At 42.9% G+C, this 24404-nt stretch overlaps 1 protein-coding gene across 3 annotated transcripts in view; it reads left to right on the top strand.

Moving 5' to 3' along the window:
• The first annotated feature begins 7132 nt into the window (after positions 1-7132).
• The window catches only part of LOC148034465 (LMBR1-like membrane protein), a 76728-nt gene continuing 59456 nt past the window's right edge, over positions 7133-24404 (top strand). The window contains exons 1-4 of one of the 3 annotated variants that reach the window (XM_087679406.1): positions 7133-7335; positions 7473-7647; positions 7844-7920; positions 8439-8600. In XM_087679406.1, the coding sequence (XP_087535532.1) occupies positions 7480-7647; positions 7844-7920; positions 8439-8600 (407 nt within the window). In that variant the 5' untranslated portion in view covers positions 7133-7335; positions 7473-7479. Of the gene's footprint in view, positions 7336-7452; positions 7648-7843; positions 7921-8438; positions 8601-24404 lie in introns of all 3 variants that reach the window. The other 2 variants (XM_087679405.1, XM_087679404.1) reach the window with 2 other exon arrangements.

Below are 24404 nucleotides of genomic sequence, written 5' to 3'. Positions count from 1 at the left end.
GTGGTGGCGAGGTCCAGTGCAACACCACAAGACGGGAAACACTCCAGCATGCGTTAATTTGTGGGTGGGTAGGTGGAGACTTTACATACGTTAATTTTTGCTGAGTTACAAGAGAAGAAATCCCTTCTCAAACAATTTAAGAAAGAAAAAAAGAATGATAACAAAAAAAGAAAAAAACAATCCAACGAGTATGATGCATTCTCTCAGGTCTGCGTTTTCTAAAGACAACCAATTATCAGGGTTAAAATCCCATTGTTCATAATGCTTTCTCATTTGTGGCAGTTTGTGGTAGTTTGTGGCCTTACTCCAGAAAATACACGGGGCCATTTACAGGTTGTCGACTTTAGTGCAATGGATCTCATAGAAGGAGATTAAGACGTCCTCTATTGAATCCGCAATGTGGGGAGTAGTGGAGATGGTCTGTCTCTTTGAGAAATACCTACCTACCAACATGCTCACGATACAAATCCACCTTCTTGTGCATCTTGTAGATGAAGTGGAGATTGCTGGATCTGTCCATACGTGATGGATGTTCTTCTTGGAGCGCTTCATGAAAACCCTGAAAGGCATTGTGCAACAACAAGCTCGACCAAAAGATAGCATGGCTGAAGGTTGGTTGGTATTCGAGACACTAGTGCATATTTCACAATGGCTACCAACGGTGGATCCAGACAACAATATACTATGGTCTCGCTGAAGGATGATGATAGACTGACCGGAGATGTGGTGGTTGGAAATGGGGTAGAAAAAAGAATGGATGCTGCAATGGAGGAGAAAGTAAATCGCTTTTGTATGTTGCATCATGCCTCTATGGAGATGTGGCTCGCTAGGTACCAATAAGCCAGGCAAGATCGAGAAGAAGCGCAATCTGAATTTCGACGTAGTATGCGCCATCGACGGATTCGATATTCCGAGGGCATGGAGGAGATGCCGAGGTTTATGTCAACGCGATGGTTGCATGGATCTTTGACCACAGTGTCTCACAAAGGGGCAAAGATCTCAACCGAGGAGTGGGAATTCTCGAGGGGATGTAGTCCAAAGGTGATGACGTGTTTAGGGTTTATCGTATCTATATTTTATATGCGACAACTAATTGAGTGTTTCAATGTACAATATAAAATATATAATGCAGCGTGGTCGCGCCAACAGCATTTTCGTGTGGAGCGTATTGACAAAATGCGCTCCACAACAGACTGTGGTATCATGGTAAGGTTCGAGCAAGAGAGTCGACGACGAGCAACGGATCCAAACACGATTATAGATGAGATGGAGTATTTTCGAAACTTGCAAAGTATTGTTACGGCGGATTACCGTAGCTTCTCCATGATACTATTCGATGTGCAGTGGTTCAAAGTGATACTTGAAGGAGTTGGAGCAACAGTTCGACGAGGTCCATCTAGATTTCTCGAAATAGATTCCGAAAAAAATGGACGGATTTGCGCGACACCTTTGTGTTGCCGGCCCATTGTGAATAGGTGCATGAACTCATTTGTTTGTTAATTGTATTACGACATGGTACATGTCACAATAGTTAAATCTCTCTTGTACGTGTTTATCAATAGGTAATTTTCTATCCAAACCCCTGACAACCTTGATGGTGGTATGTTATACATTCAGTTCCCCGAAGTGCGAGAATATATGATCAAAGCGATGTTCCGAGCATAGATGAGGACAATATGCAAATACAAGGGTCGATATTGCAAGGGGTGGAGGCCACCGAAAGCTTGGAGCATGTAGAGGAGCCATCATTGGGTAACAATGATGGAAATATAAGAGTCCAAGAATTCTTTGAGAACGAGGTGGACTTATCCTTTTGTGGTGACATGTCTATCAACCTTCCAGTTTATGTCGAGTTGTGTTAGGAGATTGATATGGGGCCATAGGATACTTCATACTTGGAGCATCCACTTACTCAATTCGTTGACTAATAACTTATAAGGGTACATAAGATATGCATTTTAAGTAAGATTATTTTTTAAAGATTTATATTATCGTGCTTTATATGATTTAAATTGATTATGCTAACATCATTTTTTGTCTGTGCAGGTGACCTTTGTGGATACTTAGATCATCAGGATGAGTCGAGGGATGAGCAATGAGGAGTTACAGGATATCTTCATATGCATGTCTCCAGATTAGATGGCGAAATTCAGAGACATGGTAGACCAGGAGCTGTCTCGGACATTGTCGGGCCGCTCTATTAGATCTACTTCGACGTGATCGGATGCTTCAGTTTCGAGCAGACGAGGTTGACGCTCCAAACTTGGGCCAGATGGAGGGAGTGCTTCAGGGTTAGGGGGTGCTACAAAGATACGAATGCAGTGAGCCCGCGGTCGACTCAGGATACAGGTGCTACTCCTCGCTCTCGTAGCGATTCTAGAGAGCGTGGCTCAGGTGGTTGATGTGAAGGCACGAACGCGGTGTCTCCGTCTCGTCGTTTTGCTGGAGTTGCGTCATCTTCGGGATTTGTTACACCTGTGGGGACGTCTACTCCAGTCACTCCGGCTTTTGCTCAGTCGCCCACAGGTGGCACCCCTATGGGTGCTACTTCGATAAATACTACCCCGATTGGTACACCGGATGCACATGGGTCTCCTGGATAGGCCCAGGAGTGTGGTTGCACATGGGAGAGAACCCATCTTAGGTATACCCTAGAGGGGTATGTCTATCTTGTAGATGATAGGTTAGGAGTCATCATCATGAATGATGAGGGGAGGAGGGTGATGGCTTGGATGAGAGAGTTATGCCAACAAGTTTTTTGGCACAACGTCTTGGATCATTGGAAAAACATACCGGAGGGGAGCAAGGACTACATAGTAGCATCCTTGCATGAGGAGTTTGCGGTACCAGCCACAACAGATAGGTTTTCTACGGGCTAGATGATGGAGTGCATGTGTGGATATATGTTACACATACGATCGGACACACACAAGGCACTCAAGTGTGGGGCTGCAAAGTTCGAGTTGCTAGACGTGTACGACTGGCGCCGACTGAGGAAGGAGGCTACCAATTGTCTAGGACGTTGCACATGACATATCTGGAGGACTTTGTAAGTTTTTCTTTTGTTTTGCTTGCTTATTTTTTTGCAATATCCTCTGTACTGACAATCATGTTTCTAACAGTTAGTATTTTGTTTCCTTTGCAACACTCCATTACAAATCGCGATCCGACGGGCCTTAAGACTCGATATGTAGAGAGGCACGGCCTCATTGCATTGATCGACCGATTATATGGACGCGGCAGCTCTGCAAGTCACTCATCTTTCTTGTCCGTAGTTACCATGTTTAATTAGAATGCATTATTGTATGGTGGACTGATGTGTAGTTGTTTCTTTTTTTGTAGAGTCTATTCGATGCTCCTTTGCGGCGGGATGAGCATTTGGATGGCGAGGATCTATAGCTCGCCCTTCGATCCCTAGAGCTCACACACCCTTCTTTTTTAATTACGTGATTTGTGTAGACATTTTCTATGTAGTAGTGATATCTTGCCATGATTGTACCAGTCGCTTTCATTATGCGATAATGTATTTATTTCATGTATCAGTGTTATAATTTAAGTGCACTTTGTCTTTATTTACACGAGCATTGTACACAGTGCAGAAACTATTTTGCATGGCCCAAATAAAGCACATAGTGCTGCTGCCCTGCCACAATTTTTTTTCTATGTTACCGTCGTTATTAGCGTCGCAAATTTACCTGCACGCGTCGTTATTAGCATCATTATTAGCATCGCAAAGCGTCGTTATCAGCGTTGCTATTTGCGTCGGTATAAGTATTCGCATTTTATCAATGTCGATACCGACGCTAATAACGATACTAATACCGACTGTTTTATGGCGTCGTCAATAACGACGCTTTTTGCGATGACGGGGGCAAATTTCTTTATTTACATTTTCGTCGCTTTTAGCGTTGGTATAAGGCTTATATCTTGTAGTGAAAATGAAGAAACACATTAAAACTTATCAATCATTAGAGGATAATTTTGCGATCGACATAGATACAATAACTGATAACATAGATAAGGCTAGGAGCTTGGAGCAAGACACAATACTAAAACATAGTGCAACTACTATAGGCTACAATAACTTGCACAGACATGGATTTAGATACAATAAATATTACTTTTTGAAGAGGAGAAACTTAATTTAGCTTATGAAAAAATTGTATAAGATCAATTCTATACTTCTCAATTCTGAATAAATAAGTATAATTCATTCACTTCCTAGATTATTAATGGCTTTAAAAAATGTGAAATTTTAGGTTTTTTTAAAACTCAAGTGACATATTTAATAACATTCAACAAAAATGGTAGTTTTTGAACATCTATAAATTGTGGCATGCAGAACGCTCACAATTTCAAATGCTAAACTTCTATTTTCAAGCAACATAAAGTGAAATGACCTCTTCTAAAATATTCAAAAATAGCGAAGAACCACTAACACAAGTGGTAGCAAAAAGGTGTCATAAATCCAAGGTCATGGGTTTTATTCTTGCGGGAGTGGTACAACACCTTGTATGATGTATGACTAGCATTTTGTACACGCTTCGCGCGTGTGGAATGCTAGTGTCTCGAAGCGGCAAGCGAAGTTACTGTGCTATCGCACATTTCTCATCTTTCTCTCTCCTCTTTTCCCTCTTTATTTTTAAAATTTTATTTGCTCTCTCTCCCCTCAAATTCCCCGTCTAATTTTCTCTCTCTTTTTCTCTGATGTCTATTTTAGTTTATTTTTTCTCCTCTCCTAGTACTCTCTCTCTCTCTCTCATATTTTTTACTCTTCCCGCTTTTCTTATCTCTCTCTCCTTTTATTCTCCCCCGTCTCTTCTCTCTTTTCCTTCTCTCTCCCTCTTCTCTTTTTTTAATTTTTTTTTCTTCTCTCTCCTCTCTTTTCATTCTCTCTTTCTCCTCTATTTTTTATTCACTCTCTCTTTTTGAATTTTATATTTCCTCTCTCTATAATTCTCTTTATATGTTCCTTCTCTCACTCTCTCACTCACTCACTCACTCCTTTCACTTCCTCCCCACCAGTCTCTCTTAAAGTATGTAAATCCTATCTTTTCCCTATATTTAATTCTCTCTCTTCTCTCTCTCTCTCTCCATCCCCTTTTCTTCTTCTCCCCTTTTTCTTAATTTTTCTTTTTTCTTCTCTCTTTCTCTCTCTTTTAAATTTTATATTCTCTCTCTCTCAAAAAAAATTTAAATTTAAAAAAGAATTTTCTCTTCTTCTTCTCTCTCTCTCTCTTCTCTATTCTCATTTTTTTCTTCTTTCTTTAAAATTTTTTCTCTTCTCTTTCTTTTAAAATTTGTCTTTTCTATCTCTATAATTCTTTTGTGTTCAATTTCTCTCTCTTCTTCTTCTTCTTATTTTCTCTCTCCTTTTCTTCTCTCTATCTCTCTCCCCTATTTTATTCTCCCCCCCTCCTCTCTTTTCCTTTTTGCTTTTTCTTTCTCTCTCTCTCTCTCTTAAATTTTATATTTCTCATCTCTATAATTCTCTTTCTCTCTGTTCCCCCTCTCTCTCCTTTTTGCTTTTCCTCTCTCTCTCTCTCTTAAATTTTATATTTATTATCTCTATAACTCTCTTTCTCTCTATTTCCCCTCTCTCTCCCTCCCTCTCCTCTTATTTCTTTTTTGCTCTTTGTATATTTTTCTCGATCTCTCTCTCTCTCTCTCCTTATCTTTCTTTTCCTCTCTCTTTCTCTTTCAAGTTTTTTTATCTCGCTCTCTTTTCTCTCTATATATTTTTATTCTCTCTCTATTTTTCTATTTTCTCTCTTTTCCTTTCTTTTTCCTTATTGTTTATCTCTTTCAAATTATATATTTCATATCCGTCTCTCTCTATAAGTCAAAAACTAATTTAAAAAGCTTTAATTTTAAAAAGATTATTCTCTTTTCTCTTTCCCCCCTCTCTCAGTCTTTTTCTCTTTCTTCTTTTTTTAAAATCCTTCTCCTTTTTCTTCTTCTATCTTCCTTTCAAAGTGTGCGAAAAACGATGTCAAAAAAACTTTAAATTCAAACAAGATTTAGTTAATGATGGAGAAGAAAAATGTTTAATTTAAAAAAGACTATTTTCTTTCCTCTTTTCCCCCTCCTCTCTTTGTCATCTTCTTCTTCTTTTATCTCCCTCCTCTCAAAGTGTATGAAAAACTAAGATTAAAATTTTTAATTTTTTTCAAAATATTTGATTAAAATAAAAATTTAAATTTAAATTAAAATTAAAATTTTTAATCAGAGAGAGAGAGAGAACCTAGGCCCTACACATGAGAGAGAGAGGGGAGGGGGAGAATAAAAATATTTATTTAAAAAAAGACTATTCTATTTTCTCTTTTCTTCCCTTCTCTCTTCGTCTTCTTCTTTTTATCGTTTTTCTTCTACTCTCTCTCTTTTCTTCTATCTCCCTCTCAGTGTATGAAAAACTATATTTGAAAAAAGTTAAATTAAAAAAAGCTTTTTAAAATGTTTAATTAAAAAAAGTTTAAATTAAAAAGTTTAATCTAACTGTGAGAGAGAGACTCTTGATTTAGAAAGAAGTTTGATTTAATGAGAGAGAGAGAGAGAGAGAGAGAGAGAGAGAGAGAGAGAGAGAGGAGGGGGAGGAATTTAATTAAAACGAGGAGAAAAAGAAAGAGAGAGATTATAAATGAGAAAGATGGGAGGGGGTTTTAATTTAAAAAAGGGAGGTGAAAGGGGGGACTTTAATGAAAAAAGGAAGGGGGAAAAGAAAAGAAGAGATTACACATGAGAAAGGGGGAAGGAAGGGGGTTTTGATTGAAAAATGAAGGTTTGGAAAAGGGGATAGGTTCGGGAAGCCCTCTCGAAGTTTAGGGCTTTTCCGAACCTACAACGAAAATAATATAGTAGTAGTAAGATAAGAAGTAATATGAAAGAAATTAAATATTGCTCCACATAATTGGTCACCAAGAGGCAAGGGTTTAGGCACTACTTGACTATAAGTATCGATATAAGCGTCAATATTCAATTAATTCAAATCTATTTGTATATCAAATATTAAAAAAGAAAATTAGTAAAAAAAAGCAAACACAATACCATTACCGAAACTTTGCTGACGTGTCAATCTAGTTATGGGCTAAAAGAGCTTGTTTTTCACAAAAACTCTGCGTTACTTTGGTCACGTTGGACCTCGTTCTCTTTTCTACCTGACATGGTGCTTACAATCGCCAACGTCTCCTCTTTTGCAGTCTCTCTCTCTCTCTCTCTCTCTCTCTCTCTCTCTCTCTCTCTGTCTGTCTCTGCGCGATCGACCCGAGAGAGAGAGAGATATACAGATCTCCCGATTGACGGATCGCTTATTGCTTGCTGTCGCGAGTCACCCCGTTGGTAAGCCAAGCCAGTGCGTTTATGGGTTCCCCGCATTGAACCATTTTCCTCAACGACTTTCCTTGTACCGTTTTGCTTGCTTGAGGTTTACGTATTTGTGTCGCACCTCTCCCGCAGCAGGATCTGTTTTCTGGCAGAGCCGCGATGTGGATGTTCTATGGAATCGGCCTGCCATTCACTCTGGGCATTGTCGTGGTTACCTTGAAGTACTTCGCGGGGCCTGATGTTCCTCGGCATGTGCTCTCCACTGTTGGATATGCCTGGTTCTGTTCCGTCTCAATCATTGTTCTTGTCCCTGCAGATATATGGACTGTAAGTTCTCAATCACTTGTGCATCGCTTACTAATTTTCGCCCCCAAATTTGACAGTATGCAACTTACAAGTCAAGAGGAAAAACCAAGACCTTTGTTTCCTAATTAGGAAACTGTTATGATTAGAAGCATCAGGCATTTTTCAAAAAGATATTGTTCCATCACAGTTTTCTTCTTATTCCTGTATGTGTTCACAGACACTTTCAGCTGGCAATAAAGCAGGCATCAACTTGTTTTGGAGTTGGTCTTATTGGAGTACATTTTGTCTCACTTGGTAAGCTCCTCGCTATTGTAGAAAAAAATCAAAACGCTAATAATGAAACAAAAAAGTACAGGCACGCCCTTGACCCTTTAGAAATGCCATCAATTTATTTTTTAAACAAGTTCTGCTTATGCTCACTCCAATGAAGCATGGTTACGCTTCTGAGTTTTACTATTTTACTGGAAGCTTCTTTGTCATGCCCGGCTGATATATATTATTAGACTCTGGCAGACATTTTGGCTGAATGTTTTCAGCAGGTGATTGCAGATATATGCAACAATGAGAAACAGAACGAAATGCAATTAATACTAAATGTTGGCTTGGTGTGGAATGGATTATGAGTTGGTCAATTTTATGGAACACTATATGACTCATAATTGAGAATACGCTGATAAAACTTTAAAGCAGAGCTGTGCCTTATATGTAGGAATAATTATTTTATACCTTGCTCTTGTTCAACCAGGCGCAGGGGAAATTGTGTAACTATGTTGGCATTTGCAAAACTAGATATTGATCCTGTATTTTGGCAGGCTTGTTGTCCCACTTTTACAAGGATATGAAGATGCTGGGGACTTCACGTTTTCTCAAAGGCTTAAAACAAGCATACATGTGAATTTGATATTTTATCTGAGCGTTGGTTCAGTGGGCTTGTTAGGAGTTGCCATTCTTCTCATTCTACACAAGCTGCAATGGTAAGGAAACACCTTTTACATGCGTATAATATTTTTAATGCTTCAAAAGTAGATAGAACCTGATGAACTTTAGTAATTGAAAACAATTGCCCTAATATCTTTTGGGCCTGTACTGAAATAATGTTGTGAAATTTCATATCTTATATTTAGAACAATACTGGACATTAGGATCAAAAGGTAATACTGGACTAAAGGGTGAAGTGAATGAGTGCTACTTCCTTTATCATGGGACAGATTAATAGTGTATGGTGAGGGCTGGTACTAGCAATCTGCCAATCTCCACTATTTTTCTCCTCCTCCTTTCTATAGTGGTGACCCTTCATTTCTAAGGATGTAAGCATATAAAATAACAAACTCCCAGTCTAAAGAACAATGCTTAAACTTGAAGCACGATATAACTTTGAATTGACGTGTACACAGAGGACACAATGGAAAACCCACTTTACACTTCCCTCCCTGAAGTGAGGATAAAATATTATTAGACGTAGACTTGTGTCATTTGGAGTAGCTGGATTTGTTATGGCAAGGCTGGACAGTCAAAATGCAGCAGTTCAGGGGAGCTCTGCACTCACAAGCAGCGCGACTTGTGTGTAAGCAGAGATGGTACATGGAGTCTCAACAGTGAATCAAACTATTCTACACAATTGATACTGGCAGGCTGCTAGATATGCAGTCAAGCCAAAAGAATGTGGTGAGATTAGATGTGCATCATACATAATCAAGCTGACAAACAAGGTAAGGTCTGGTCCTAACTTGCAAGTTGCCACAAAGAGCTATGCATCCTCTCAGGTCAGCACTCTTATAACTCAGTCCATAGGCCAATACAAAACTTGTCAGAACACATGGCCAATCTACAGCAACCACTCAGCTACTTCTGGACCTGTAAACTGTCCAAGACAGCATACATGCCATGAACAGCCCCACATTTATCAATACAGTCACACATTTTTGGGGGGCAAGGAAGCACTCACATGCACATGCTTTAATTCGGAACACAGCTGTACAAGAGAATATCTGACATTCACCTTGAGGTGCTTTGTCAACAGCCTCTTGGGTGTACTTTGTTTCATTTCCTTGCAGGAATTAGTACTGGCCGATCTACAGCAACCACTCAGCTACTTCTGCACCTGCCAACTGTCCAAGACAGCACATGCCATGAACAGCCCCACATTTATCGATACAGTCACACATTTTTGGGGAGCAAGGAAACACTCACATTCACATACTTTAATTCGGAACACGGCTGTACAAGAGAATATCTGACATTCACCTTGAGACACTTTGGGAACCGTGCCTCTTGAGTGTACTTGAGTTCTTTTGGCTTACACAACTAAGAAGAGGAAAACTGTTTTTAGCCTCCACCCTTGTGTGTTTTCCCCCATTGTGCAAGCAAAAAAGCTTCAAGCGAGACTCCTTCCTTCTCTCCCACAATCTTGACATGGTATCAGAGCCTTGTTCGTGGTAAGGAGCTCAAGAAAGCAAGCCAAGCTCGCGGTGGTCTGGTAAGAGGAGCAGTGTTGCTTTCATTTTCTGTTTTGGGAGCAGATCTCTGCAGGTAGCACAGCCGAAAATTGCAGGAGTGCATTGTCTCAGGTTGAGACGCCCTTCGCGGTGAAGCAAGTGGGTAGTATATGCTGCGGGAAAGAGCTTTAGCTCTTGGCGACCCTGTTTTTTTGATTTGAGGCCATTTCGAGGCCTGTTTTGGAGGCGGAAGTTTTCTGCACGCACTCAGGAAAAGGCTCAGTTTTATGCTGTTCAGCCACTGTTTTACAGGTCGGTGAAAAGTTACTGTAGAAATTGCATCGTAGGCTTGTGCGCAGAGACATTGGGAGTTTCAGAATCATCCTTGGTTCCTGTTTATGCAAAATCGTCACTAGGAAGTGACTGTGTGGTCAAATACCACTTTTGCCAGTTTTGCAGATTCGCTCTTGTGAGGGTGAAGCTGTGTTTTTTGCAGTGACAGAATTTTTTGCAGTGTTCCGTAATGGCGGCTGATTCACTTTCAGAGATTGTCACTGAAAAGCTTGACAAGAACAACTTCCAAGCATGGAAGTTTAGAATGACGAATTTCCTTATGGGAAAAGGATATTGGGAATTTGTTGCAGGAAATGAAGAAGAACTAGTTATTCCTGATGTTCCCAATCAACAGCAAATGCAGGTATTTAAAGCATGGCATGAGAGAGCCATGAAAGTTATGTATTGGCTGTCTATCAGTATTTCAGACTCTATGATTGTGCATATTCAGGATGCAAGTACGCCAAAGGAGGCATGGGATACTTTGTCAAAAATGTATAGCACAAATAGGCAAGCCAGGAAAATGCAGCTCAAGCAAGAGTTGCATAATGTGCATAGAGAAAGTATGAGCATCAACGACTACCACATGAAGGTGAAGAAGATTGCAGATGCACTTGCTTCCATTGGGTCGCCAGTGGAAGATGATTTAGTTTTCGTGACCTTAAATGGTCTAGGAAAGGATTATGCACAGTTCCGAACATCCATTTCCGTCCGTGAAAGATTTCCTGATTTTGAGGAGTTGATTGCTCTTCTAATTTCTGAGGAGCAGAGAAATGGTGGTGCATCTTCTTCAGGAGGAACTTCAAAAGAAGCTGTCTTCTACTCAAATACTGGAAGAGGTAGAGGCAGAGGTAGAGGAGGCCGATTTGGAGGCCGTGGCAGAAATCAGAATATGCAGCAAACTCAAGAAAACCAGTCCTATGGAGGAGGACGTGGTAACTTTAGAGGCAGGGGGAGCCAAAGAGGTCGTGGTGGATGGTAAAGAGGCCAAAATGTAAACAGTAATGTTGAATGCTACTATTGTGGTAAAATGGGTCATATGGCTAAAGACTGCTATAAAAAACAGAATGACATCATGAATGGAAAACTGCAACAAGGAAATTATGCATCTTCTAGTAGACAGGGTGATGACAGAAATGAGCACTTGTTTATGGTGCAGCACATGAACAATTCTGTGACAAGTGTAGAAGAAAGCAACGATGTGTGGTATGTTGACTCAGGTACATCAAACCACATGACAGGTCATACAGAATGGATGGAGGATGCAAGGAAAATGGAAAAACCAGGATTTGTGGAGACTGGTGATGATACTGCACATCCGATTGTGCAGATTGGAAAAATTCCTTTGTCTATGCAGGATGGGAAAAAGAAATACCTGTCCGATGTATTTCATGTCCCGAATATCACCAAGAATCTGGTTTTTATTGGTCAAATGGTTGAACAGGGCTTGCAGGTCAGATTTAATCCTCATGGATGCTTTGTTGAGGATATGAAAAATAAAGGTCGCTTGATAGCAAAAGGAAAGAAGGGCAGAATGTTTACGTTGGATGCAGACATGTCTGAATTGAGTGCAACAATGTTTGCACATGGACGGGTGTAGTTGCAGATATTGATATCTGGCATAAACGCATTGGTCATGTTAATGTACAGCGACTTAAATCAATGCAGGCCCAAAATATTGTTGCAGGATTGCCAAAATTCAAGGTTGCAGAAATGCATAAGGTATGTGAAGCCTGTCAGTTTGGAAAACAGGCAAGGAAACCATTTCCTAGACATGTTCAAGAGAGTGAAAAGCCATTGGAATTAATCTACTCTGATGTGTGGACTACTAAAGCTGCATCTCTTGGAGGCTGTCATTATTTTGTCACTTTTATTGATGACTATAGCAGAAAAGTTTGGGTGTATTTTATGAAAAAGAAAAGTGAAGTTTTTGGGTATTTCAAAACCCTTAAAGCTATGGCTGAAAAAGAAACATGTCTGCAAATAAAATGCCTAAGGTCAGATGGAGGGGGAGAGTATCTCTCAAATGAGTTTGCAAAGTTCTTGTAGGAGCATGGCATAAAGCAGCAATATTCATGCAGTTATACCCCACAACAAAATGGATTTGCAGAAAGGAAAAACATGCATATTGGAGAGGTATCTCGTGCCATGCTCAATGAAAAAGACTTGCCAGATTTTTATTGGGCTGAAGCAGTTGCTACAGCAGTCTATATAATGAACAGGACTCCCACTGCAGCAATACATGGGATGACTCCAGAGGAGAGGTATACTGGTAGGAAACCAGATATTTCTCATTTGAAGATTTTTGGTTGCATTGCCTATGTACATGTGCCAGATGAGTTGAGATCCAAGTTGGATCCAAAAGCTGAGAAGTGCATCTTTATTGGTTATTCTCTGCAGCAAAAAGGGTATAGATGCTATAACCCTTCTACTCGTAAGTTTACAGTGAGCAGAGATGTTTTTGATGAGATGAGTAGCTGGTATAAACCAGTAAATGTGATTGATGATGTAGATGCACAAAATTGTAATGCTGCACAGAATTCACAGCAGCAGTCACAAAATATTAGTGGACCTGGAGCGTCCTCTAGCAGTGGTTCACATTCTTCGCCGTGGACAGACAGATTGAGATCAGGAGAATCTTCTCAAAGCAATGCAGATAGTGATATGCAGGTATCACGAAAAGGAAAATAGAAGGTTGATCAGCCCATGTTTGATGTGAATGCAGGTCACTCTTATGTGGATGGTGAATCCAGTGGCTCAGAACAGAGCATTGATGATGAGTTGAGTATTCCTTCTATTGTTACACCTGGAGTAAGGAAGACCAGGGATGTTTTGAGAGCACCTGGGAGTGAACCTACTTTGCGCAGGTCTACGAGAGCTAGGTATCCTGTGGATAGGCTGAAATATGATGGATTTACAGCCATTCACTATGCATATATGGTCAAAGTGATACAGGAACCAGAACCCACATCTTTTGAGCAAGCCATGGGAAAAGAAAAATGGGAGAAAGCCATGGATGAAGAAATGGATGCCTTGGAAGCAAATGCTACATGGGAGTTAGTAGTACCTTTGCCTAAAGGTAAGAATGCAATTGGCTGTAAGTGGGTTTATAAGGTGAAGCACAATGCAGATGGTTCTGTGAACAGATACAAGGCAAGATTAGTAGTCAAGGGGTATGTACAAATATATGGCATTGACTATGTAGAAACATTCAGTCCAGTTGCAAGGATGGCAACTGTAAGAGTAGTAATTGCTATGGCTGCATCAAAGGGATGGTCTTTACATCAGATGGATGTAAAGAATGCCTTCTTGCATGGTGATTTGCAAGAAGAGGTCTATATGGAGCAGCCACCAGGTTATGTGCATGCTGTTCATTCTGAGTTTGTTTGCAGGTTGAAGAAAGCCTTGTATGGCTTGAAGCAAGCACCTAGAGCATGGTCTGACAAGATAGGACAGTATCTTGTCACTATTGGCTTTCAGATTTTCAAGGCAGATTTCTCACTTTATGTGAGAAAAACAGAGAAAGGTATTATGCTACTTGTCATTTATGTTGATGATTTGATTATGACAGGTGACAATGATGAAGATATCCTTCATGTGAAAATGCTATTGAAGCAGAAGTTTGAGATGAAGGATTTGGGAGAGCTGCGTTATTTCTTGGGCATTGAGGTGATTAGATCACCAAGTGGGATACAGCTCTTGCAGAGGCAGTATGGATTGGACATGTTGTCCAAATATGGGATGACAGGCTGTAAGTCTATTTCAGTTCCTTTGGAGCAAAATGTGAAGCTGAGCACAGATGCAGGTGAGCTTCTAGAAGACCCTACTATGTACAGACGCATAGTAGGAAGTTTGATTTATATGACTATTACCAGGCCAGATTTGAGCTATGCTGTTGGATTGGTAAGTCAGTTTATGCAGGCTCCAAGGAAACCACATTTGGATGCAGCTAGACGCATACTCAGGTATGTGAAGTCCACATTGCAGTATGGACTATTTTATGAGACTGGGGTTCAGATACAGTTGCATGGATACACTGATGTTGATTGGGCTGGTAGTATTTTTGATAGACGATCTACCAGTGGATATGTGTTCTCTTTTGGGAGTGCTGCAGTCACTTGGAGCAGCAAGAAACAGCCTACAGTTGCCTTGTCGAGCACAGAGGCTGAGTACAGGGGTGCAGCAATGGCTGCATGTGAGGTAGCTTGGTTGCATAAGCTACTTTATGATATGCATCAGTCTATAGATTGACCAGTTGTCATTTATTGTGACAATATGAGTAGTATACACTTGGCAAATAACCCAATCTATCATGCTAGAACAAAGCACATTGAGGTGCATTATCACTATGTGCGAGAGAGGGTTTTACTAGGTTTTATTGATCTAGTTTATGTCAGCACAGAGGATTAGGTAGCTGACATATTCATGAAGGCATTGGGCGCAGAGAAGCTGCGCAAGTTCAGAGACCTGCTTGGTGTGCAGGAATTGGGATTGAGCTCGAGGGGGAGTGTTGAGATATCGAGCTCCACTCGTGATACACCAGGGTGACCGTTGTATATTTATGTCACCGACTTGTCAGTTGCAGACGCGGTTGGTACACCGCCCATGAATAATAGCTACATGATAGCTATCCTTATCTACTCTAGTTCGTGGCTCAATTAGTATGTCACCTTAGTTAGTTGAGTTTGGTTTGAGACTCATATATAGGGTTCTTCTATTTCTTTGTACTTGAGTTCTTTTGGCTTACACAACTAAGAAGAGGAAAACTGTTTTTAGCCTCCACCCTTGTGTGTCTTTCCCCATTGTGCAAGCAAGAAAGCTTCAAGAGAGACTCCTTCATTCTCTCCCACAATCTTGACACCTCTAGTGAGGTGCTCATAGTTAGTGTTTTTGGCTCTTGTCAATGTGACTCTTGAGTCTTGTCCCACTTTTGCCTATTTAAAGGCAACCCTTTTGGGCACCCCACCTTTTCTCACTCTTGGTTAGTGCTTCATACTTGGTTAGTAAAATAAAGGGGCAAATTATGCCCAAGAACCACTAGTCATTAAAGACAGCTATTGTGTTAACGATCGAAGAAACTTCTTTATACTTGTCCAAGGATGAACCATGGGATGCCGTGAAGGGTATCATGAGGTACGTGAAGGACACTGCAGATATGTGCATATGCTATGGCCGCCAGGATACAGGAGTCGTGGGGTACACTGACTTTGATTATGCAGGACATGCAGATAGTAGGAAGTCCACTTCCGGCTATGTATTCTTACCTATGTTGGAGGTGCTGTTCCTTGGATGTCTAGGGTGCAGAAATGCATGGCCCTTTCTACTACAGAGGCCAAGTATGTTGCAGCCACTGAGGCTTGCACGGAGGCCATTTGGTTGCTGACATTGGTATTGATGCTATCCCTACACTGCATTCGGATTCTATGAGTGCTATTTAGTTAGCCAAGAATCCAGTCTTCCATGCAAAGACGAAACACATTGAAATGAGGTATCACTTCATACGTAGGGTCGTTGAGGCCAAGTCTGTTGATCTTATCAAGATCTCAACTGATCAGAATCCTGCAGATCTGCTCACAAAAAGCCTCTCGACAGAGCGCTTTGCCTTCCTCAGGAGGTTGATGGGCATGGGATGAGATGACGTCTTTCCTCATCCTGTTGTACATATGTACATGTTGTACTGTCTGTTTTTTTTTCACTCCTCACTAGGGTAGATTCGCCTTTAAGTAGGAGGTTGTTGGGGGTAAAGGCGCCTCCGTCTAGCCGCCCGTGTATTACTACACTGATAATTACTACCACTGCACACTACAGGTGGCGGACGCCCGTCACTGTCACTTTATTCTTTATTCTTTTAGTGACAGTTTGAATAAAGGAAGGCCCGGTCACACATTGTGACTGTTGGAGTTTCCATTTCTTGTCTCTCTCTTTCTTGCTTTTGCTTTCCCGCCATAGCTCTCGAGTGCAAGCTTCGATCCTTCTCACCTTTCAAAAGCATCGAACTTATACTTAAGGAAGTACATCCACATGTATATCGAAATATCATCCACTATAAAAAATAAGTACAACGCGCCTTTCAAGGTGGCAGTGGATGTTGGCCCACAAAGATCAACGTGAATCAATCTAAGAGGCGCTTCAGCTTTGTGTAGACTACTGAGAGGTTGGGGTACGGTGCTGCGTCCTTAGTTGACATGCTTTATGGACATCTTGAGCTAGCCTTGTCAGAGTGCAGCGGTGCAGAAGCGTAGGACTGAGAGAGAGAGAAGAGAGAGAAAGAGACAGTGGAAGATGAAGATCTGCTGTATAAAGTGTGCTGTATACAAAGATATGTAGATATGTACACGGGCACAGTGCGCTGGACTGCGTGTCTCCACCTCGACGATGCAACTTGCTGTTCATCTCGAAGTCCGCTGCAGTCTGCACTGTCTCCTGTCTGAAATCTGCGAACAGAGACGGAATCTGCGCGTGCCACCAGTCTGTAATCTGCGAGCAGAGAAGTGTGGGAGACTGCTAAAGAACTCGGCTATTTAGAGCCAGAATCTAGGCGAAAATCAGGGTAGGTCGGCTGCATTAAATGCAGCCGACTGGACTGCAGGCAATCGGACTGCCACGTGGCAGTCCGATTGTACAGTCCGACTGGACTGTACAGTCCTGGTCAGGCGATGATCTCTAGCACCCCCTCTCAGAGCCTGGGCGGGGCAGAAGCTTGAGGGATCTGGAATGTCTCCGAAGTAGAGCTTGGAAAAGTGCCTTCGTAAACAAATCTGTAAGATTGTCCTCTGTCTTGCAGTGCTCCACAGTGATGGTTTCATCCAGAAGCTTCTCTCTGATGAGGTGGTACTGGATCTCGATGTGTTTCGTCCGGGCATGAAAAACAGGATTCCGTGCCAAGGCAATGCAACTCTCATTGTCACATTGCAGCAAAGTAGGACGAGTCTGGGGGCAGCCAAGCTCCTCCAACAATCTCCGAAGCCACATAGCCTCACATGTGGTGGAAGATGCGGCCCGATACTCCGCCTCAGTAGACGAAAGGGCTACCGTGGGCTGCTTCTTGCTACTCCATGAGATAACACCTGCACCCAAGGTAAAACAGTAACTTGTAGTAGACCGCCTGCGGTCCACATCACCGGCCCAATCCGAGTCGCTCCAACCTGCAAGTACAAGATCTGAACCATCTGTCCCTGCAGGATAATGAATCCCTAAATCAGACGTCCCCCTCAAATACCGAAGTATCCTCTGAGCAGCCTGCCAATGCACCGTCTGAGGGTCACTCATAAACCCTGCCAAGAGCCCAACAGCAAAACAAAGATCAATACGAGTGTTAAGGAGCCAAATCAATGATCCAATCAATTGACGATAGCGAGAAGCATCCGCCATAGAAGAAGCTGAATGGGAAGTGGCCTTCCAGTTCGTATCCATAGGAGTAGAAAGGGACTGACAATCCTCCATCGCAAAAGAAACCAAGAGCTCCTGTACATATCTCTGCTGAGAGATGAAGATCCCCCTCTGAGACTGATAAATCTCATGGCCCAAAAAGAAATGGAGTAGACCCAAGTCCGTCATCTTGAACGTCCGATGTAAAGTTGACTTCGTCTCTTGGACCTGCTGTGCATGATCACTTGTGACAATCAAATCATCAATGTACAACACAAAAAGCACACAACCATCCTCGGAAGTGTGAACATAAAGCTGCGGATCGGCCTTAGAACGCCGATATCCCAACTGAGACTGAAGGAACGAATCAATCTTCTCTTTCCATGCACGCGGAGCCTGCTTGAGGCCATACAAGGCCTTCTTCAACCTGTAGACTTTCCCATCTGAAGATCCAAAGCCAGGAGGCTGCTCAACATAGATCTCCTCCTTCAAATCACCATTGAGGAAGGCTGACTTCACATCCAACTGGTAAACAGGCCATCTCCTATGGCCAGCCAAGGCAAGAACAGCTCTAATGGTCGCCATACGAGCAGTGGGGGCAAAAGTATCATGACAATCAATCCCTGGGCGCTGTGCAAAACCTTTAGCAACAAGGCGAGCCTTGTGTTTATCCAAAGAACCATCGCTAAGGTACTTGGTCTTGAAGACCCACTTGACGCCAATCACCTTCTTATGCGGGGGGCGAGGCACGAGTGACCAAGTGCCATTCCTCTCAATAGCCTCCAACTCGGCTTTCATAGCTTTCTTCCATGGTACGGATTGTAAAGCCTCCTTCACGGAGGTGGACTCTCGATCCTGCATAACACGGGTCATCAAACAATAGTTAGAGCAAACAAGCTCCGTAGAATGTGCCTGGTGCCTCCATAACCACCGCGGACCATCCTGCGGTCCCCACTCCTCAGGAAACCCCTCGATCCCTGAACCATGGAATGTGTCACGGGCCCATCGAGGAGGAGGCCGAACTTCCCCTCGTCTCTCTCTATCAACTGAAGACTGTGGAGTATCCACCGGTGGTAACTCCTCAGGGGTGACCGGTGGAACAGTAGACTCTGTGTCAGAAACATAATCATAATCAAAAGGCCCGGGCTCCAATGGAACTGTAGCAGGAGCCCAACTCTCCCCTGGATCTCCAAGAACGGGATGCTCCTCACCCGTTGATTTGGCCGGAACCTCCACAAACCGCACATCTCGACTAGTGTACACATCCCACTTGATGGGATCATACAATCGATAGCCTTGGGACTGGGAGTTGTAGCCAACAAATACCTGTCTTCGGGAAGCTGCTTCAAATTTATCACGGTGAGCCTTGGAAATGTGAACATAGGCATCACACTCAAAGACCCTAAAGTAAGAAACATCGGGCTTAGTCCCAAAGTAAGCCTCAAAAGGGGTCATCCCATCAACGGCCGAAGTGGGGGATCGATTAAGGATGTGGACGGCGAACCTGAGGGGTCTGTCGGTGCTCCATCATGGTGCGTGCCATCTCGATCACACTGTGGTTTTTCCGTTCAAGAATGCCATTTTCTTGAGGAGTGTTAGTATTAGCAAACTCCTGGTGAATACCTTTATTTGCACAAAAACGAGCAAACTCATTAGAAACAAATTCATCACCCTTGTCGGATCGCAAGGTCTTCAACTTCCGGCCCGATCGGTTCTCCTCAAAGAGAAGCCAATCCTTGAAGTGGGAGAAAGCTTCTGACTTCAATGCTAAGAAATAGGCCCATGTCAGCCTCCTGTAGTCATCTACGATCAGCATGAAGTACGAGCTCCCACGCAACGACTCGTTCCTCATAGGGCCACATAGATCCGTAGATACAAGCTCCATCGGTGAAGTAGACCGCCGCGAAGTTGTGTGGGGAATGGCATCCCTATGCTGCTTCCCACGAATGCAGGAGACACATGGCTGCTGGCTCACTACTAAATTCGGCAACCCTCGAACAAGCTGTCCACGTGACGCCCTCCGAAGATAATCATAGTTGAGGTGACCAAACCGAGCATGCCATAACTCTAACTGTGTCTGAGAGGTAAGAAGAAGAGCAGAGAGAGCGGTGGAAGACTTCAATTTATAGATGCCGTTCTCCTCATATCCGGATGATAGAACCTTCCTTGACCCGATCAAGGACTTGCACCGAGTTACTGTCAAACTCCACCAAAAGTCCAAGGGAGCAAATCTTATGAACTGACAGGAGATGATACCCTAAACTTGGTACATGCAAGACCTCTGAGGTATGGGTACCACCACGTCCATCTGGAATAAGCTGCATCTTACCCCGTCCTGCAATAGACATGGAAGAGCTATCTCCAATGAGAATCTGCCCACGCGAGGGTCGTAACTGGGCAACACCATCTGATGAAGGAGTCATGTGCCAGGAGGCACCACTATCAACGATCCACTCTCGAGCCTGGGGAGCCGTCATCGCAGCATTAGAAGCATTCTGTGAGGAGTCCTCAATGACAGCTAGATGAAGAAAGGGTGCAGCCACCGCTCCAGAATCCTTCGTGTCCTTCTTGTTGGTGTCCTTCTTGTCTTTGTCAGGGCAATCATTCTTCCAATGGCCAGTCTTGCCACAAATATGACATGTGGATTCTTTGTCCTTGTCCTTGTCCTTCTTTGACTTGTTATTCCCCTTCTTCTTCTTTTGGTCCTTCCCCTTCTTCTGAGACGCTTGACCTATCAGTGCCTCCGACTTGGAAGCATTCTGTCCCTTTAGTTGTTCCTCTTGGTCCAAGACCATAGGAACCAACTCTTCCCACCGAAGAGTAGACTTCCGCCCCGAAGCAATAAGGGCGGAGTAGAATGTACCGAATCGTGGCGGCAACTGGGACAAGAGTGTGATTGCCATGTCTTCGGAGGAAATCGGCTTCCCCGCATTCTGAACCTGCATCTGAAGCTGTCTTAGCTTGTTGATGTGCTCCCGCAGCGAAGAAGACTTGTTTACGGACAAGGTCCGCATCTGAACCTCCAAAGAAACCCGTTTCATAAGGGTCATCCGGTTGTACATCTGATCAAGCTCCAGCCAAATCTCCCGAGCCACCGTCAAGTGCTCGATGTGAGCGATCACGGCTGTAGTACAAGATAGAAAAAGAAAGAAATGAATCCTGGCATTTAGTTTGTCCCAGTGAGACTGAGCCTTGGCCAACTCCGCACGAGCATCGGAAGAGAGTTTGGACTCATATCTTACCGAGGGCCGGTCGATCTCCTCCTGTACAAGCTCTGCCAAATCATAGGACTCAAGGATGGCTAACATCATGACGCGCCAGATGCGATAGTTGTCGCCATCGAGCTTTTGATCTGCGGGAAGAGCCGGTAAGACAGGCACCTTCCGGTCCATAATCGTCTGGAACTCCAAGTCAATCTCTGTAGACATCTTCACCTGTAATGCCTTCAAAAACGCAAAAGCAGCCCCCTCTGACGGTGAAAACTCAGCCTGCTAGGGCTCTTCTGCGTCCTGAAACTTCTTCACCCGCCGGAGGCGATGAAAAAGAAAAACCTGCACTTGAAAGCTGAAAACTCAAACTTCCTCCTCGTCAAACAGCAGTAAACAGCAGCAAATCCACCACCTGGACTCCTTTCCTGCGCGCCCACGCTCTCTTCAACCTTGTTTTGAGGCGCAGCCCTCCTGCCTGCCCTCAAACGCTGAAAATGCAACGTTGTGTTGCGATAGAAACTCCTCTTCAGGTTGGTTTTGCGCTCAGTCAGCCCCTCAACACTGCTCTGATACCATGTCAGAGTGCAGCGGTGCGGAAGCGTAGGACTGAGAGAGAGAGAACGCAGAGAGAGAAGGGAGAGAAAGAGACAGTGGACAATGAAGATCTGCTGTATAAAGAATGCTGAATACAAAGATATACACGGGCGGAGTGCGCTGGACTGCGTGTCTCCACCTCGACGATGCAATCTGCTGTTCACCTCAAAGTCCGCTGCAGTCTGCACTGTCTCCTGTCTGAAATTTGCGAACAGAGACGGAATCTGCTCGTGCCACCAGTCTGTAATCTGCGAGCAGAGAAGTGTGGGAGACTGCTGAAGAACTCGGCTATTTATAGCCAGAATCTAGGCGAAAATCAGGGCAGGTCGGGTCGGCTGCATTAAATGCAGCCGACTGCACTGCAGGCAGTCAGACTGCCACGTGGCTGATTGTACAGTGCGATTGGACTGTGCAGTCCCGGCCAGGCGATGATCTCTAACAAGCCTTAGGTGAGGAAGGTCCTCAACCATCTCATGGCGAGACAACTCATAAAGAGAGTCAGCGCCAAGATGCCCTAAGAGGAAATGCAAAAGACTCAATTGTTTGTAGGCTCCCGAGATGTGATTAATGCGTGGAAGCTATGGAACACGGAGCCCTTGGCTGTCAGTTCGGCAAGAAAATGGGTCATGTGGTATAGGCCATTATGTGTTCATCGTGAGCAATCACTAAACCAGTTTAAGAGTCAAGGACCTCGACTATGGTCGCTGTAAAGAAGACTGCTCGCCCCAACCGACAAAGTTGTCGAACAAAGAACAAGTTCATCCCAAGCCAAGGGACATAGTATACATTGTCCAGCAAAGCTAGATCGGGATCCTTGTTAGTGGCAAAATTGATGGAACCTTGAGCTTGGATCTTGACGGAGGAGTTGTTTCCTATGCGGATCTGCTCGGCTGCAGGGGCTCGGGTACGGAAGATGTCCTCTATAGGAGTCATGTGATGTGTAGCTTCATTGTCCACAATCCAAACAGGTGCTGATGTACTTGGCTGTGACAAGTGGGGCTCTGTGGTAACCTCGTCAGGAGGCAACTCATAGATATGGATGAGACTTGCATCAGATGTCTCTACAGAGACAATGTGGGCCTCTACAGATCAGTCAGACAAGCCCTTTGGAGTTGAGAACGTTGTCGACTGAGATGGCTGATCAATGGTAGTGTGAGTTTGACCTTTCCATTGCCTCTTGCCATCACCTTGTCTGCCCTGAGAGGGATTGCCGAACTGAGGGGCGGGGATTTGTGACCATAGTTTTTATTAGACGTGTCTGATTGCCCAATCAGACGTATGAAAAATGTATGAAAACAGGAGTATGAAATCTTGTTTCATACTTGACATACTTTTTAGGGTAAAAACAGATTGGAAAAAGAAACAAACATCACAAATCTGCCAAAAAGGCTGTTCCCTGGCAAAAAACATTAAAAAACACTTGATGAATTCACCTTGGAAGGTGTCACTTGCTGTCACTTGTCTTCTCCTTGCCCCAAAACATAGAAAACTTGCTTGTGGACTGTGCAACAGGTTGACTCAGACTTCAGCCTCGATATTGACTGCCGCAGAGTTGGATGCTTTTTCTTGGTGTTTTATCCCTCTCTCATCTTTTACATGTGCTGTTTTTGCCTGTCTGAAATTTCAGAGTGCATCTCTCTCCCTCTCTCTCTCTGGTGTGTCTTGACTCTCAACTTTGACTAGCTAATTACTGTTGCAAATTTCTTGGATTGAAGTCTGAAATTTCTAAAAATTTAAGAAATTTCAGACATTAACAGCCATTTAACTCTCAAATTTTGGAGAAACACTCCTTTTCCCTTTAGTATTAACTCAAGGATCTCTGAAATATCTGACTAGAAATCTGAAATTTCCAGAAATATTTGACATTAACAGCCATTAAACTCTCTCAAATTCTTGAGAAACACTCTTTTCCCCTTTTAGTATTGGCTTAAAATTATCCAAAATTCCTGATTTTACAGCTGAAATTGACATTTCAGCAAACTGAATCAGTTGTAGTTTCTTCATTTGAGGAGGCCTCATCCCCATTCTTCTGCTTAAGGCAGACACAAATGGAAAGAAAGAGAAAAGGTGAAATGGGAATTTGTAACAATCTGTGAAGCAATGAAAGGGGGCAATTTACATGTAAGTGCAAGGTTGTTAGAACACTTGGGATTCTAGTTTTCATTCAGCTTGTTAGCTTGCTTACTCAATTTACTAAAAAATACTAGATTTAGATACATTTTTACAGCTTTTAAAAATTAAAATTAGGGCAATGTAATTCAGCCCCAAGGTGTGAATCATACTCCAATCATACTTTCATACCCGTCTGTGTATGACGTATGATTGTTGTATGAAAAAATTATGTTTGTGACTTAGGTTTTGGTGCTGTGCCTCTTGCCTTTGATCAACACTTATGGTGAAAATGGCCAGCCTTTTGACAATGTTGACAATACCTATTCTTCTTAGGTACATTCTATCACCCGGGTTTGAGTTGAGACTGGGAGTTTCCTTGTGATTCCCTTGCTTGTTTTTCATTTTGATTTGGATTTTGATTTTGATTGTGATTTTGATTTTGATTTAAAGTTTGTTTACCCTTCCTTTGCTACCCCTTCTAAGAATGAGCAACAAGAGCCCCCTCTGGGGATTATTCATACGAAAGTGATGGAATAGCCGTGCACAATGCAATAGCTGACACTCAAATTCATAGAATGTGGGTGAGTTGGGCAGAGAAACCACTTGCTACACAAAATTGAAGTATTTATATGGCAGCTTGTTAAGAAACAATGTGACCTTATCGTCAGAGGACTTAGAAATCCGTATAGTGGAGAATTCGGCAAGGAGATGTCGATACTTAGCCAAC

Source organism: Lygodium microphyllum, chromosome 6, assembly GCF_053477565.2.
Source record: "Lygodium microphyllum isolate KBCC chromosome 6, Lygodium_microphyllum_v1.1.10, whole genome shotgun sequence".
In the NCBI taxonomy this organism is placed as follows: Eukaryota; Viridiplantae; Streptophyta; class Polypodiopsida; order Schizaeales; family Lygodiaceae; genus Lygodium; species Lygodium microphyllum.
Note: the sequence above shows the minus strand (reverse complement) of the source record. Positions and strands in the feature narration are given on the sequence as shown.